The sequence below is a fragment of the Pimephales promelas genome, chromosome 17, assembly GCF_988280905.1.
Source record: "Pimephales promelas chromosome 17, fPimPro1.hap1.1, whole genome shotgun sequence".
Classification (NCBI taxonomy): domain Eukaryota; kingdom Metazoa; phylum Chordata; class Actinopteri; order Cypriniformes; family Leuciscidae; genus Pimephales; species Pimephales promelas.
Window position 1 is genome coordinate 14,608,541 of NC_142785.1, and position 16,985 is coordinate 14,625,525.

At 37.0% G+C, this 16,985-nt stretch overlaps 1 protein-coding gene across 2 annotated transcripts; it reads left to right on the forward strand.

The window, feature by feature from the left end:
- The first annotated feature begins 201 nt into the window (after positions 1–201).
- Positions 202–16,725, forward strand: pkmyt1 (protein kinase, membrane associated tyrosine/threonine 1). Of its 2 annotated transcripts, none has more exons than XM_039685301.2 (8): positions 202–362; positions 2,927–3,420; positions 4,047–4,284; positions 4,430–4,724; positions 4,839–4,945; positions 7,431–7,603; positions 12,912–13,120; positions 15,966–16,725. In XM_039685301.2, exons 2-8 carry the CDS (start codon positions 2,941–2,943, stop codon positions 16,249–16,251), a joined length of 1,788 nt encoding a protein of 595 aa, XP_039541235.2. In that variant the 5' UTR covers positions 202–362; positions 2,927–2,940; the 3' UTR covers positions 16,252–16,725. The 2 variants fall into 2 exon arrangements, with proteins under 2 accessions (XP_039541235.2, XP_039541234.2); XM_039685300.2 differs by having other exon boundaries at positions 202–358.
- Positions 16,726–16,985: the final 260 nt, after the last annotated feature.

The following is a 16,985-nucleotide window of genomic DNA, read 5'->3' on the forward strand; positions in this document are numbered from 1 at the left end:
TTCTTTCTTTCTTTCTTTCTTTCTTTCTTTCTTTCTTTCTTTCTTTCTTTCTTTCCCCCTTTGTCTTTAACTTACTTACTGTTGGGTATGTTGGTATATTGTGATGTGATGATTTAATGTAAGCTCAGTCTTGTTTGAGCAAAATAAAAAGGGAGAGAGAGACAGCGAGAGCGAGCGAGAAGTAGAAGAACTCTCCACTATCCCACAATGCACCGAGAACGCTCACGGTGGTACGTCATCGCCCGCCCATGAAGTATTTGAACGCGTATGGCGCGAGATATGATTCATAATAATATAACTTACTTTGATTGATTAAAATAAATGGATATTTGAATACCAACCAAGAGCAACACAAAATGTAGGTATGTGACTTTTCAGAAACATTATAGATAACTTTATTTGTGACGGAAGATCCCTTCCGCATTTTTTATGTTTACTTTCTGAAAGGGTCATTTTATATCATCTCAACTTCTTTTTTATCTGATGGCACGTAATCGGAGACTGCCAATTGTTGTATTATCTAACGTTATCGATGTAACGTTACTGTAGCACATAATGCAATATTATTTGAAATATTCTCCTGAATGATCATTCATGGTACGAGATGTATAGTTTAATTTGTTCCACAAAGTAACGTCAGGGTTCTCAAGTCTCACGCATTGGCCGTGAGACACACTCATTTCGACCGGTTCACACGCTCACACGCCACACTGTGTATTTCTCACGCTGAAAAGGCAATGCCAACAAGTTGTCCTGGCTGAAAGCTTTCTAACGTTGTATACGAGGCGCAGGCAAACAAAGTGAAGTTTCCTGCCGCCAGCGCGTATCTCCGCCAGATTGCGTTCGTTACTAGGCAACATATATGCGCGCTGCGTGCACCACTGATCTATACATGACATGCCATTCAGTAGCGCGAACACACGGAAATGGACGGAACATCCTCGGCCACCTTACGTTCGTTACTAGGTAACCAACAACATCGCGCGAACACATGTGTCGTGATGGAGAAGAAGTTGGAAGAAGCTCGTCTAACATTTTTGGGCTAGAACATTTAATAGCCCATCGTACATTATTATTGATGCAGTCAAAAACTCTACAACTACTTTGCAACCAGGCTCAGTTTGGCTATCTTATGTTATCTGAAACAAAGACCCCGTTTACACCTGGTATGCGATCTGTATCCAGATAAGTTATCCGGATAATAAGTACTGATTCCATTTACACCTGGCCACATAAATGTGTTTTTGCAAAACGGATATAAATCCGATCTTCACCTCCTGCGTTATATGCAGATTTATTGGATTGCACGCCACCAAAAGCAACAGATCTGAGCGGCATTTTATTGATCATCAGCTAATTTCCAAATCAGAGACATCAATAAGAGAGAGTGGCAACAGGCCTGGTAAGATAATTTCGTTTCTTTACTTGAAGATGTGTTAACTGCGTCTGTGACTTACTTTCACTTTTATTTGCGATGTTTGCACGTTGAATAGACGCTCAGCTGCTCATCTGCGGTGATGCGTGTCGCATCTGACTAGGCTATAACATGACATATAGCCTATATAACACGCTCTCACTCGTTTATTTTTTAGCATTTTTGGGAGGAGTAAAATATACATATGTGGTTTCAACAACCAGATTGCGTTTACACCTAGTAAAGATCCGGACACAATGCGAGCCAGACTACCTCCAGATGTGGTCAGGCAGATCCGATCACGACCGATCACAACGCGTTTACACCTTGCATTAACATGCGTTTTTTATTATCCGGATAACTTATCTGGATACAGATCGCATTTTAATACCAGGTGTAAACGGGGTCTAAGAGAAATGTTAGTGGGTATGGAAAGGAATGAAGATTTACTGATTTTATTTTAAATTATATTATACTGTAATATTAATAGTCTTTCTAGTTACATTAAGGATGTATTACAGCAGATTGCTCTCTGGGTAATATTTAATCATTGTCATAATGTTGCATTTGTATTTTTCAAAGATGTCAGGAAAAAAGCAAGATATCTTGTCATTTTGGGCACCAAAGGGTAAGCCCCCTAAAAAGGTTGCCAGATTAGAGGAGGAGACAGTGGAAGAGGTGGTGCACTCTAATCTGTCCATTTGTTCTCAGTGTCCCACCACACAATAAATCATTCGTCTAGATAGAAGACGCATTCAAAAATCAAAATGCAATTTTTAAAGATTTGTTTGAAACTGTTTGGAGCAATTTGTTATATTTTTGGTTAGCTATATTTGTAATACTGCATTAAAGAGTATTTGATGTGATGAATTGCTCTGTCATTTATCAGATTTACTAATTGTTATAATTTTAATTTGTTCTAGTTAATTATGAACAATGGGTAAAATTGGGGGCGGGGATGGGTGGGGCGGGGCTTCATTATGGCTCCTCCCCTAACCGCGTGTGATCTCACTCCAAGCTTTTGCTCAAACTTGAGAACCCTGTAACGTTAACTTAAGTTACTGTTTTATTTTTATTTTGTCGGGTCTAGTACGACAAATGAGATGGTAAAACCATGTAGATTTTCCCTGTACATTGTATTCTGTGGTGTATGCATGCGTAGCTTACTGTGCTGGTGTTCCGTCGACTATTAAAAAGTAAATTAACCAATGCGGTTAAGTTAGCTAAGTTACCGTTATGGTAATCATCAAGACGAGACTTTGTTTTGTCTTGAAATCATTTGTAGCTAACAAAAATTCCATGGTATTGCCACGTTTTGGTAATGTTAATGGTATATTCAGTGCAATGGTGTATATCACAGTACGTTACCATCTGACATAGTAGTATTGTCAACTTAGTTATTGATGGTTGCTATATATTTGTTTTGGTATTGTTTTCTTAATTTGTGTATTTTATGTCATAAATTATATTTCAGTCATAATATTAAACACCCCACCTTCTTTTCTGTTATAGGTTAGTGCATATTGATGTGGAGCATCTGGATGAGCAGTCAGCTTTCACAATTCCATAATTTAAAGTATCATCTGAAAATTTATCAAGCCTACATTTACATTAGAATAACTGACTGTACATGTCCTATGTCGTCTTCTTATCAGACATCAGTGGTCACCACCCCTCTCCCTCTGCCTACCCACTTCTCTCATGCCCAGCAGTCCTTTTCCCTAAAGAAACGGAGACCTCCCTTCTCTTCCTCATCATCTTCCTCCCTGTCTCCTCCACGGCCATTATCTCATTCTTTACCGCCACGGCCACCATCTAAAGGATGCCCCCCGCTCAGTCGAGTGTTTCTCCATCACCCCACTCCATGGACGCCCCTGTCACGCTCCCTTATAGAGTCGCCCCCTCCTCGCTCTGTGTACGACCCGTCTCGACTGGAGTCTTTTTTCAGCCAGTGCTTTACCAACCTGGGCCTTATTGGACGAGGTTCCTTTGGTGAGGTTTTCAAGGTGAGACATGCTAAATGCCTTCTAAGGGTTTATGTGGAATAGCATACTACCACCATTCCTATTCATACTATTTCTAGTGAGAAGTAATATCAGCCACCATCTTTTTCTGCCCAATGCCTCTGCATTTTTACACAAAATTGGTTTAAAAAAATGTTAAGTAACAAATGATTTTTTCAAAATAACTACACTTGATTCACTGAAGTAAAGGTACACCGCGGATGTTTTCTGAAACTGATTCATACATTTATACATGATAGATTTCAGATAATGGTGATGTTTCAAGATCACCAATGAATACTCTAATGATAATATGTTTTTTCAGATGTTCTTCAAATTACAGTCCTCTCTGTCGTCATAAAACATCCCATGACACGTCTCGTAAAGTGTATGGTTGTAACCCCGGTGTCCTAGCCGAATTCCCTCATTGGCTCTTATCTGTCATGGTCTCCTAATAATCCCCTCCCATTGAATTGGCTTTATTCTCTTCTCCACCTAAAGCTGGTGTGTGTGGTGGTGGTTGAGGAGAGACCCCTGCCCTGATCCCACTGTAAAGCACCCTGACGGTACAGTTGCATCTAAAAGTGCTATATTATAAATGTATTTATTTATTCATTTTTGTCTGTCAGGTGGTGAGTCTTTTGGACGGTTGCCAGTACGCTGTCAAGCGTTCAGTGCAGCGATTCCGTGGTGAGGCTGAACGAGCAAAAAGCATTACTGAGGCTTGGAATCACGAGAGACTACTGCCACACCCTTACGTGCTGGGCTTCATTGCAGCTTGGGAGGAGGCTGGTCACCTCTACATCCAGACTGAACTCTGCTGTACCAGCCTACAGCTATATGCTGAGGAAACGTCATTTCACACTGGTATACAGCAAACTACACAAGAAAAACTCTCTAACCAATGACCGCAACAAAAGACTGGTTTATATTAAAACATTGCATTTTTTTGCATTGCATTGCAAATATAACTTACTCAAGATGAATGTGTGTGTGTTTTGTGTTGTATCAGATGAGACAAGTGCCTGGACATATCTATGTGACATGCTGTCAGCGCTCGACCACTTGCACACTCATGGGTTTGCCCATATGGACATCAAACCAGCAAATATTTTTATTACAAAGGCTGGACGGCTCAAACTTGGAGATTTTGGCTTGTTGATCAAGCTTCCTAGAGATGTCCAAAATCAAGTGGTAGAGGAAAAGAGAGAAATGAAGATGGATGATGATTTACGGGAAGGAGACCCCAGATATATGGCCCCTGAGCTATTGAGAGGAGAGTATGGGACTGCTGCAGACATCTTTAGGTTAGTGAATGTTAACTGGTTTATATTTAAATGTCAATGGTTAGAATCAGATTAGGTATTTTGTGATATTTATAAAGTATCATGTATTGTATAAAGTCTTCTCTTCTCTTCTAGTTTGGGTGTTTCCATCCTGGAGTTGGCCTGTAACATTGAAGTTCCTAAAGGAGAAGATGGCTGGCAGCAGCTCCGAAAGGGTCACTTACCTGCAGAATTCACAAATGGTACTGTACATTATCATTTCATGTGGCTAAGTGAATTGCTGAAAATGTTCTTGATACGTTTAGGGACTTTAAAGTGATACTCCACCGTTTTTTCATATTAAACCATGTTATTCCTTTAACTAAGATGAGTTGATGCATACCTCTCTCGTCTCAGTGCATGAATTAAATATGAACACAGTTTTGGATTGAATAAAAGTGCAGTCAAGTCAAATACAACACGTTTTATCTCCTGTATTGTTTGGTAACACTACAAGACACCATTCATTAACATTACTTAAAGCTACACTGTGTAACTCTTTTAGTTTATTCTTAGCTAAAAACACTTAGTTCTTTCAAAAATATATGTGCTCATTAATGTATATTTACTTCGTTCAAGTAATAAAGTATTCTCGAGAGTGTATAATATGCCATTGAAAATACATACGGTAAGGTGTTCAAATGTCGGTCGCCATGTTGACCCTCCATCTTGAATGTACATTAGCCAAAGAGGGACATACCCGTTAATTCAAGCTTCGCCTTTCGCATTTACGTTTGAGTTGACACTCATGGACGAGGTCGAACTGGAAGTGATGTTAATCTTGGACTACATTGGCCACCGTAGGAGTTAAAACGAAATTGGAATTGAGAGGAACAGAAACTAATATTCACTGGATGGTCATATACATATACTTTTCACCGCTAGATGGGGGTAAAAATCACACTGTGTAGCTTTAATGTGTTATCTAACATCAACACATTGAGTGAACAATACATTTTTACAACTTGAATTAATGGCTCCAGTTGATCTTTGCTGATGTGGTCTTGATGAGAGAGAAACAGTGGGAGTCAGAGAATATTTGGTGAATGGAAAGACAAGGCCGCAGCCTGGCACAAGCTTTGGAGTCCTTGAGGGACTTCTAGTTCAGCATCATCTTCACATTAGGACTTCTCAGTAAGGACCTAGACAGTAAGAAAGTGGAAAGAGAGTAAGAGAACTGATCTTGTGATCAGTGATTTTTAAAGCATGAAGCTGTCACATCTTCTGGAGGTGTGTGGGCCAATAAGAAGTGGCCCTTTTGGAGGGAGATTTTTACGACCCTTCAGAGCAGGGCATTTGAATGTTTAATTTCATTGGGTGTTTAAGAAAATGATCTTCAAGATTCTTATAATACTAATGTGTCATAAAGTTAGCAAAATGTAATGTAAATTAAGAAATGGGGGTTGATTGGAGATTATAGATTAAATATGTTACAAATATGATTTTGGTTAACCATAATATGCAAGTCATGTTTCAGACCAAAATAGTTTAGAAGAGAGAGATAGGCCAATCCACATGAAAGGAAAATCATGAAATGGAAAATTAGATACATGTTGATACATTTATCACATGGTGGTTATACACTCACCTAAGGGATTATTAGGAACACCTGTTCAATTTCTCATTAATGCAATTATCTAATCAACCAATAACATGACAGTTGCTTCAATGCATTTAGGGGTGTGGTCCTGCTCAAGACAATCTCCTGAACTCTAAACTGAATGACAGAAAGGGAAAGAAAGGTGATTTAAAGGTGATACAAATGTCTAGTGGAGGCTAAAACAAAAAAGAGGCTACAACAATACACCGTTCTATAGTCATTTGAAAGTGATTGCAGTACCAGTTTTGGCCATAATCTTGCATACAGCTCCTTTAAGTGAGAGTCACAATTCCCTGCACATTCTTTTTGGGGTCGTAAAACTTCAGTGACTAAAAAATAACTTGGGAAGAATCGAAACAAGAATGATTCTGATTTTTTTTTTTTACACATTCTGTGTAAACAGTGATTGATAATGAACATTTTCTGGTAACAAGGTCACACTGTTGAGGCTCATACTCATTTTAATTCTCTTTGTGAGAGACTTTTGTGGAGAAATCGAAACAAATGAGCGTAACAGCACACGTTGAGAAACATACTGAGGTAAAAATTCTAAATGTTTAGTTTATTTATAACATGATATAGTTAAGTAATATTCATTACACAACCAAGGGGGGTGTTTTGCTGAATATTATCACGATTGCAAATGTTACATTGGTTTTATAGTTCAATAAACAAGTAGTTAATATTAAGTTACTTACATCTTAGACCCAACGTTGACTCATTTTGTACTATTTGTGTAATGTATGTAATAGTTCCTAACAAAAATCAAAGCAAAACTATTGCGCTTTCTCAAAGCAACACTCAGTTACTGAATGATTTAGCGTTTTAAAGTAATCTGTGTCATTGACGTCCTAACTTTTCTTATTTGTATATTCAGAAATTTATTTAAAACATTAATCTCATAACATTATTTATTGCAGTTGTAATTTTGCATTGTAAATGATTTAATGTGATTGGTGACCGCTATATTGGACTGCTGTCACTTTAAGACCTAATACACAGATCCAGAATCTTACATGCCAATTTTTTTTCCCCAAACAGTTGCCCTACATGCTAGCATTTGTTTATGTGTTTTATGTGTGTTTCAGGGCTATCAGAAGACATGCAGTATATCCTACATCTTATGCTAATCCCAGATCCCTGTAAAAGAGCCACAGCACAGCAGCTGCTCTCTCTGCCCACAGTGTGTAAACGCAAGTGGAGACGGCAGGTTTCCCTCTGCATCATTGAGAGCTTTCTATCCTCATTCAACTGGTTTCAGGTAAGCATTACATAATTTCTGTGTGTATATATCCAGTTTACAAAAAAGGTGAAGTTACAGGGTTTCCACGGGGCATTAAAAAGCATTAAGTCCTTAAATGGATTTTGCGAAAATTAAAGGTATAGCGAAGGATCTTTCCGAATTTTAAATAAGACCCGCCCTCGGCATCAGTGAGAAGCCCAATCTGTGCTTTTAGCGCACGCCAGTGTGTGATATTCACCCAAAATCACTCTGGTCTTGTTTCTATATTCTGCGCTCTTTCTCTGCTTATCATACACTTCGTATAAATTTTTTCTCTTTCGACCCTCAGCCATTTTCAAAGGAATGGCTGAAACCGTATACGGAGTTATAACTCCGACATAATACACCTGAAAGTGAAAACTACATAGGGATGAGCACGTACGACGGCCTTACGTAAACATATCACCAGCATGATTGACACTTAGGTGGACCAATTGTATAGACTACCCACCCGGAAAAAGTAAATCCTCCACTATACCTTTAAGGCCTTAAAAGACATTAAAAAGCATTAAATTTGATTCTCACGTGTACATGCGTGTGCTCGCGGGCGTTATCGAACTGTGTGTGTGTGTGTGTGAGTGAGAGAGAGAGAGAGAGAGAGACGTGTGCACGATTGAACAGTGGAGACATAAAAACATACTCCGTCATTTTATTAATACAGGACATCATTCAGTGTGCAAAGTGTTTACTTATATTTGTGTAGGGCAGGCCTATACTTGCAATAAAACACAACATTATGCTTTTGTCACACTTAGGGATGGGACGATAACCGGTTTCACGATAAACCGTGATAAAATGTACTGACGGTTAGTATTATCGTTTAAAATTTAATTATCATTAAAACCGTGTTTGATTATCGTGATATTAATAACTCACTGAATCCTGTCGGCCAGTCTGACGCAGGCGCGCAGCACGCAATATTTTTTTAAATTACTATTCGAGAAGGAATGGTGGAAGGCAGTGACCGTGCTCAGGAGGTTTTTCAGCCTTTTAAGATGACCAAATCTGAGGTGTGGTCATATTTTGGGTTTTACAAAAAACTATTAAAAATAACTTTTGGAAATAACAATCACAGTCCTGGACAGTGAGTGAGCTTACACATTAAGATAATATCGGATTTTCTCCAGTCATTGTTAAAAAACAAGCTAACAATCCTTGCTAACTAGCGTTAGTGAAGCGGCCTGACGGATCTTTCTGCCTCCACCTAAGCTCCGCCCACAAAAAAACGTCACCATGTTTACCAGCTGTAAAAGGGTCTATAGAATCTTGCTTAAAAACTGCATAGAGAGGCTTGTTTTATTTGTTGTTTGTTGATTTTCAATTATAAAACTTGTTGAAATGTTTTCAGTGTGAGCATCAGTTCTTTTTGAGCACTTTCATAAATTTTTTACAAAACCGTGATAATATTGAAAATCACGATTATTTTGGACACTATAATCGTGATATGAAATTTTCATACCGTCCCATCCCTAGTCACACTGTAAACTCTTGTCAAAGTAACCTACAACACACACACACAGTTTTAAAAGAAAAACATATTTATCTAACCCCTTTTTAAAACAGTCTGTGTGTTTCATCGTTTGGACATTCATTATATCACATTGGTTTTCATTTCTTGTCCTCAAAACAGAGCTGTTTATTTTTAGGTTACACATTGATTAAAAAAAAGAAGTTGGTAGGAAATCAAGTATTTATAATTCTCATGAGAATAAAGTTAGAAAAAAAAGAAAACAAATATATTGATCAGAAATATAGCAAATTAATTTTAAATTCATTCAGGTACTATTACCAAACATATCTCAAGGTATTTTTATCTTTTAATTAATTTAATTAATAAACAAATGATGTAAAACTTCTATCAGTGGCAGTGCACTATAAATGAACTGGTTCTATGCCTTTATTAATAAAAATTATTTGAAAAATACAAGGCTTAAGACATTTATAAAAATGCCTTCTATATTTCTGTTTTGCTTTGCACTCCATTGTACCGAAATCGTACCAAACCGTGATCCGAATAGTGACTTCTGTGTACTATTCCACCCTTAGTTTTGTTGTCATACTATGAATTACGTTAAGCTATGGTAAAAGTGGTACTGCCAGACCTGGAGTTTGGCTGAATGGATCCCTAAACGGTAAAAAAAATTGTTTTACAAAAGGGGAGGTGGAAAATTAGCTTAATTTGCCAAATGGTGTTACGTTAGCCGGGTGCTCCGCCCTGACTTCTTATGATACAGTGCATGTGTAAGATACAAACTTCCAGGTAGGCACACAAAGGATTTTTGATAAGTATGCTGATTTTTATTAAGTCACACGCAGAAATGTGATGTGAAGAAAACTGCAGAAACCCTGTGTTTCCCTGCTCATTCATGTGGATTTATCTGGGATATTAGCTCTATATTAAGTTAACCCTCTGGGGTCAACGGACTTGCTGGTTCTTCCTGTTTTTCTTGTACCAAATGAATGATGAGTGATGAAACTTATTGTTCAGCACATTCAAAACATCTACACATCTGAGCAGAAATTCACAAACCAAAGCTTATTTGACGAGGCAGTATTTTACTTTAAACACTTCATAAACTATCCAGAAATTTTAATAAAATCATGTCTAAACATTTATTTTACTTTAAAACATATTATATATCATATTTATAGGGCTGGGTATTTATACAGAAGTCCCGATTCGATTTCCGATTCAATTCAAAAAGGTGCTATATGGAATTTTTCTTCTAAAATGAATCCTTTTTTATTGCCTGTGTGTGAAGGGGTTGTAATCACACATTACAATGATCCACTTGTCGGGTTTTGCTATTACCTCTGAAGGCCAGTATTCCTGTTTCTATGTGAAGTCTCCGGGTCAGATTTTCTGCAAAATCCATGTGATGTGACGTGCATGCGCGTTCCCGAGCCTCTCTCCTTTTATATACAGTCTATACAGGCACTGCAGCTAATGATATGGAGTCTGATAACACCAAAAAATGACCTGCCTCCAGCACAAACTCCACATAAATATAAAAAACAAAAATGTATCTGCTGAAGCTCGTTAGGCCAAACGTAAATCGGATCAACTGATTTAAAGGAGTAGTTCACTTTAAAAAAAACTTTTGCTGATAATTTACTCACCCCCATGTCATCCGTCATCCAAGATGTCCACGTCTTTCTTTCTTCAGTCGAAAAGAAATGAAGGTTTTTGATGAAAACATTCCAGGATTTTCTCCATATAATGGACTTTATTGGAAACCAAACGCTTCAAGGTCCAAAAGACAGTTTCAGTGCAAACTGTTCAAAGGGCTTTAAACGACACCAGACGATGAATAAGAGTCTTATCAAGCGAAACGATCGCTCATTTAATAAATAAATAACAAAGTTTAAGTTTTATAAGCTCAAATGCTCGCCTTGCTCTGTTCTGTGATGCGCGTTCGTGACTCTCCTGTTCGAACTCGTTCATCAAAATGAACAAATCTTTTTCCGAGTCAATTCGTTCGTTTCATTCATTGAATTAACCAAATGACTCGGAAAAAGATTTGTTCATTTTGATGAACGAGTTTGAACAGGAGAGTCACGAACGCGCATCACGGAACAGAGCAAGGCGAGCATTTGAGCTTATAAAACTTAAACTTTGTTATTTATTTATTAAATGAGCGATCGTTTCGCTTGATAAGACCCTTATTCATCGCCTGGTGTCGTTTAAAGCCCTTTGAACAGTTTGCACTGAAAGTGTCTTTTGGACCTTGAACCGTTTGGTTCCCATTGAAGTGCATTATATGGAGAAAATCCTGGAATGTTTTCATCAAAAACCTTTATTTCTTTTCGACTGAAGAAAGAAAGACGTGGACATCTTGGGTGACATGGGGGTGAGTAAATTATCAGCAAAAGTTTTTATAAAAGTGAACTGCTCCTTTAAAGGTGATACAAATGTTTAGTGGAGGCTAAAACAAAAAAAGAGGCTACAACAATGCACTATTCTACAGTCATTTGAAATTGATTGCAGTGCCAGTTTTGGCCACAATCTTGCTTACTACGATTATTTTGATCAATATTGAAATTACGATTAATTATCACGATTATTTGTTGATTTTAACCAAAACAAATGTTATTGTCACATAGGCTAATTATAAATGCTTTCACATCCATATTGTGCAACATTCCTGCTAATGTACAACTATGTGCAAAATATAAACTTGCATTGTACCTGCATAATGGATGTGATAAAACACACAAAATATGCAATAAAAAAAACCCCAAATATTCCATAACAGAATGTAACCAAATGAGAACATTTCGCTGCGGAACTATGCACTATGAAAGTTCGATTAATGGATGAAATTCAGAGTCATTGTTATTTGAAACTTAAGAAATGTAAAATGTTGTGGTACAGTGTTAGTGATTAGTTGTGGATTTAGAAAACCAGTGAAATCTAAATTTTACGTGTTTATAAGGATCTTAAGTAATGTATTTTTGTATTGTCTAGTTGAAAAATGCATTTTAAAGCACCGATGTATGACTTTTATTTTGGTCTGTGTAGAGATTAGTTTTTCTAAGAGCATGTTGTGTATCCTTTCAGTTTTCACCACCTGGAGAAGAAATTAAAATGCAAAAACATCCCTTGTGGTCCTGGTCTTCTTAAGTGGTTTATCTATGTGTTCATTTGGAAACATAATATTCGGTACAGTGCCACCTTATAGTCAAAAATTATAATGAAAAAAAAAAAATCAATACCAATAGCTTTCGAATACTTTTGTCTTAATAAATTCCTTCAGTCATTCCGAGAACAGTGATACCAATTATTAATAATTGCATTATAAAACTACTTTTTTGAACTCCTCCTAGATCATTGGTCCGATATTCACAAGATTCACTCAGATCATCTTCGGACCATGCCAGCAAAAAATATTTAATTTTGAACTATTATCATTTAATGTATCAACTAATTTGATTGCATGATGCCAAACTGAATCTGAGGGGCTTTGCTATGTTGACACCAAATTTTGTGTCATTTTCACTCCACAGCCCCCACTGACCAGACCACATCAATTTGGTGATAGCGCCACCTATTGGTCAAAAGTGATTGGCAATGAAATCATATTACAAGTGGTTGTATTTATGATTGTTCAACCATTTCGCCTATAATCATCTATAGATGTTTTTAATTAGTATTTTTTTACAGTTAGTGTGCTTGGCCCCGCCCTTAATCACTGCTTGCAGCTATATTAATTATTATTATTAATATATTATTCTTGGTGTGAACAGACCTTGCATTGTTAAACAGGTTTTTTTTTTCCTCCTACAGTCCCTTCTTACAGCCAGTTGGAATTGTATATCTTCTCTCAATCTGCTGTTTACCTCGGGCTATGAGTCCTCATCAACCTGTACTCCTCCAAGAGAGAGGTGGGAGAGGGACGCAGATGTAAGCAACCTTCACTTTGACTCCGAAAGCCCCATTCATAACTGTGTGTTCCCTCCAGACGACCATGAACACTCTCCCACCTTTACCCACAGGTACAATGCACACAGATGACAAATTAAAAACAAAATGTTGCTGAAAGATCTTCATGCATCATTCTCTAAGGAATTTACAATAGCACTTTATTTTACTGCCCTGTTCTGCATGTACATACTATGTACTTATTATAACAAATACAATAGTTGGGTTATAACATGGTTCTAACCATGAACCTATCCCTAAACCTAACATTAACCCATGTAGTTACTTTTTATTTCCAGTACATTCCAGTACTAACTACGCTGTGTACACGTACTGCAAAATAAAGTGTAACCGAATTTACTCTACTCTTTTTTTAGAGATTTTTTCTAGAGATTTCTCTAGACTTTCATTTTAAATCAGGTTTCAATTCAAGTCATCTTTTATTATATAGCGCTTTTAAAGGTGCCCTCTGTAAAAATTGAGGTTAAAATATCCCAAAAATGAGCTACACGCATCAAAAGAATCAGAAGAAATAAGGTTGATAATGTCATTAAAAAATGACAAGTTATAGTGCTGCCGAGATATTTGTGTTATAGTGCTGCCGATATACACGACTGTTTCCTGAAACCCATTGTCGCAAAGTATCGTTCAACCACGTTGATTTCGCACGTGGTGGAGTAATAACTACTTTTAATGAAACTGTTTGAGATCCAATTAACGCTAGATTTGTTTCATATAAATTACAGACATGTCATTTGTGGACTATTTCTAATTGTTCTCAGTTGTTTTGCTTTATTACCAGACTCAATATTTGGCTCGTTCTTACATAGTAGAGCACGTTCACACATGCGCACTCTTCAAACACGGTACTTTAAATCTTTTGACAAACTAAAAGACGTAAATTCCATTTGTATGTATTCTAAATAAAAGACATCGGTTGTACTGAATGTCAGCTTGCTTATTATGCTCAAGATAAGGATTTATTACGTCCAAATGTCATGCAATATAGAAACGATGCCTCCAACCACAGGTCGAGAGCTGTCGTTCAAACCACCCAACTTTGCGATGCTGTTTGCGAATGTCCGTTGGAACGATGGTTTCGAGAAACACCGACTCGTTAAACTATGCAGATAACGACGGAACTTGCGACCATAGTTGGCTAACGATGCTTTCGGGAAACGCATCCCGGGTTGGTTCTTGTCGCATGACCTACGATGCGCTTATGGTGCACTTGCGGCATTCTGAAAAGTTGAGATGTTTTTATCTCAATGCGGCAGACGCACTTGGAAAAAAAAGAGCGTGTCGCACCCAGACCGCGTTGCTTCCATTATGAGCGTGCACACATGCACCTACATTTGAAATAACTAACTTTAACGCACAAAAGACATGATATGTGAGCATGCCCTTTAACAGCTTTATTATGCTGACTCAATAGATTGTGTGTTCTTATGTTTTTGTCTTTATTGGTACACTTGACACATTTGAAAATAGCCTAAATATTGTAACAAAACGACAATAAACCTACACTGATAAATACAGCTTGTAGGATTTTTTTGATAAAATCATTGTAACAATTTGCCCTCAATTTTTCTAAGTACATTTCACTGCTGTGATAATAAGTACAACTTTCCAGTTTCAAGTCAAATTTACTTAACTCTAAATGTAACATTCGTGAGGAGATTTTGTAAATGTTACTTAAATTTAAGCAGGTTGTATTTAATAAAAGTAATCGAGTAAATTTCATTTTAAAAGGAACATCACTGTTGTGAAAATATCAAGTAAATTTTATAAATCTGTAATATTTACTGTTATGAAGTAATTACGTATATTTTATAATATATGTCCATTTCACATTTTGAATTACTTAATTATAGTGAGTAATATAAATTCATTAAACTATGTAAATGTTGGGTTTTTTTAAGTGTTACCAAATAAATGTAGTAATTTGCATTGCATTAAATACTTTTATTACAAATCACAAATACAATACAGTTGAACAGTTTATTATGTCAACATTCACAATAAACCATTATATCAGTAATCAAACAAACTAAACTGCCAATTTCTCGAGTGGCACCTGCTGATAAAACAAAAAAGGGTAAAAGGAAAAAAAAGAAGATGATAAACAAGCGAAAAAGAAAGAATTAGACCGAGCCGTAAGAAATAGACCATATGAGCATTATATGATACAATGTCATATACGAGGTTGTAATTAGGATTTTGCTAAGACGGTTGTGTGCTGCAAAACGGTTGTAGCGGAGAGAGCATGCTCTTGACTGATAAAGTTAAGAGTGCAGACCACATTTCTATGAGGCTCCGCACCTCCTCACAGCTCCAAGTTTGTCCGTGAGCTGCCATGCTAAAAGTGCAAACTGTCAACAGACATCCTTCTTCATCACATAATGGACAGTGCAGCTGACTACGGCAGCTGGTTTAGTCCAAAAATGTGCAGTTCGGTCTGTTCAAGGTTGGATCACTACTCACCGCAAACAAACTGCTCCAGAGTTCATTTAAAAGCGTACCGAGACCTCCTCTGCTTGTTTGGTCCGCTTTTGGTGTGCACCCGAGTGTGATTGCTGCATTCACATCTGCCCAAACGAACCGCACCGAAGGAGACAACGAACTCTAGTGCGATTCAACCGAACTAAATGCAGCAGGTGTGCTTTGTGCTTTTTATCATTTAATTCCACAGCCAATGCAGTCATTTACAATAATTTATGATCTTTGAGGTTTTCATGATACCTTTTATCTTGGAACAGTCCTTAATATGGTGTTCATAAAAAAGTGAGAACACCCTAGCAACACATCAGCTTTACCATTACTGTACATCACTGTCATGGTTCACCCATTCACAGAAAATTTTAATCTATATGTATGTCTAAATGTACGTCTACATTTTCTGTGTTTCTACTTGTACAGAGTCCAGGCAAGCTTATCTGTTGGCAGTACATCTACGCCACTGCCAAACACACACATCGACTCCACCCACACACCAAGGCACAGCCAGCGTGCACACACTCCCTCCAGAATCCATTCCAGCAGCAGCTCAAGTCTGATTCATCACAGCTACCAGCGCAGTCCCACAGATTCGCCCAGCAGCGGAAAGAGAAGCTGGATTCCCACTGATGTGTCCGATAAAAGCAACTTTGAGCCAAAGAACTTGCTCAGACTCTTTGATGAGGCTACCCTAGAAAGCGAGCCTTGAGATGTGAGTGCAAGACTCTTGTATAGTACAAAGCGAATGTATTATTTCTAATTTAGTTTCCATCTGTCATGATGTAAGAAAAAACATTTACAGGCAATTAACATGTTTAAACCTGGTTTGATGATTCTTGGCTGTATCTTGCATTGCTACTTTGGTCATAAGGTCGAATAAAATAGTTTATTTGTATTGGGCAGCTTGATATAATATATGCGTAAGTAGAAGCCACTGACTGAAATCATGTTTAAATTTGGCATATATACACAAACAATCCCTTTTGTGACTAATTTATCCAGATGGAAGTGAGTTTCAGGTCTTGTTTAAAAAAAATATATAGATTGATAGATATATACATATATACACACACATATATATATTAAATTGCAGGTTTAAGTATTTATTGAATGCATTGTTAAATAAACAACTTTGTTGTTGATTCCATTGAAACTGAAATAAAAGTTGAGATTTGTGTCCATAGTCTGCATCTTTTTTATATAGTATGCAAATTTGTCCAGATTTAATATGATGGCAATCTGCATGCTTAATTGATTTAAAGTGCAAAGGGCAACATTTTTGTTAAACAATAAAATATACAGTGAATGTAGAGTTTAAAAAAAGATAAATTTAATGATGTAGCAAATTAGCTCAAAAGTGAAATATGTATGAAGTACAACTTATATTTAACTATATATTTGAATTAGTTTCAGAATTGACTGTAGCAGAATATATACACTCAC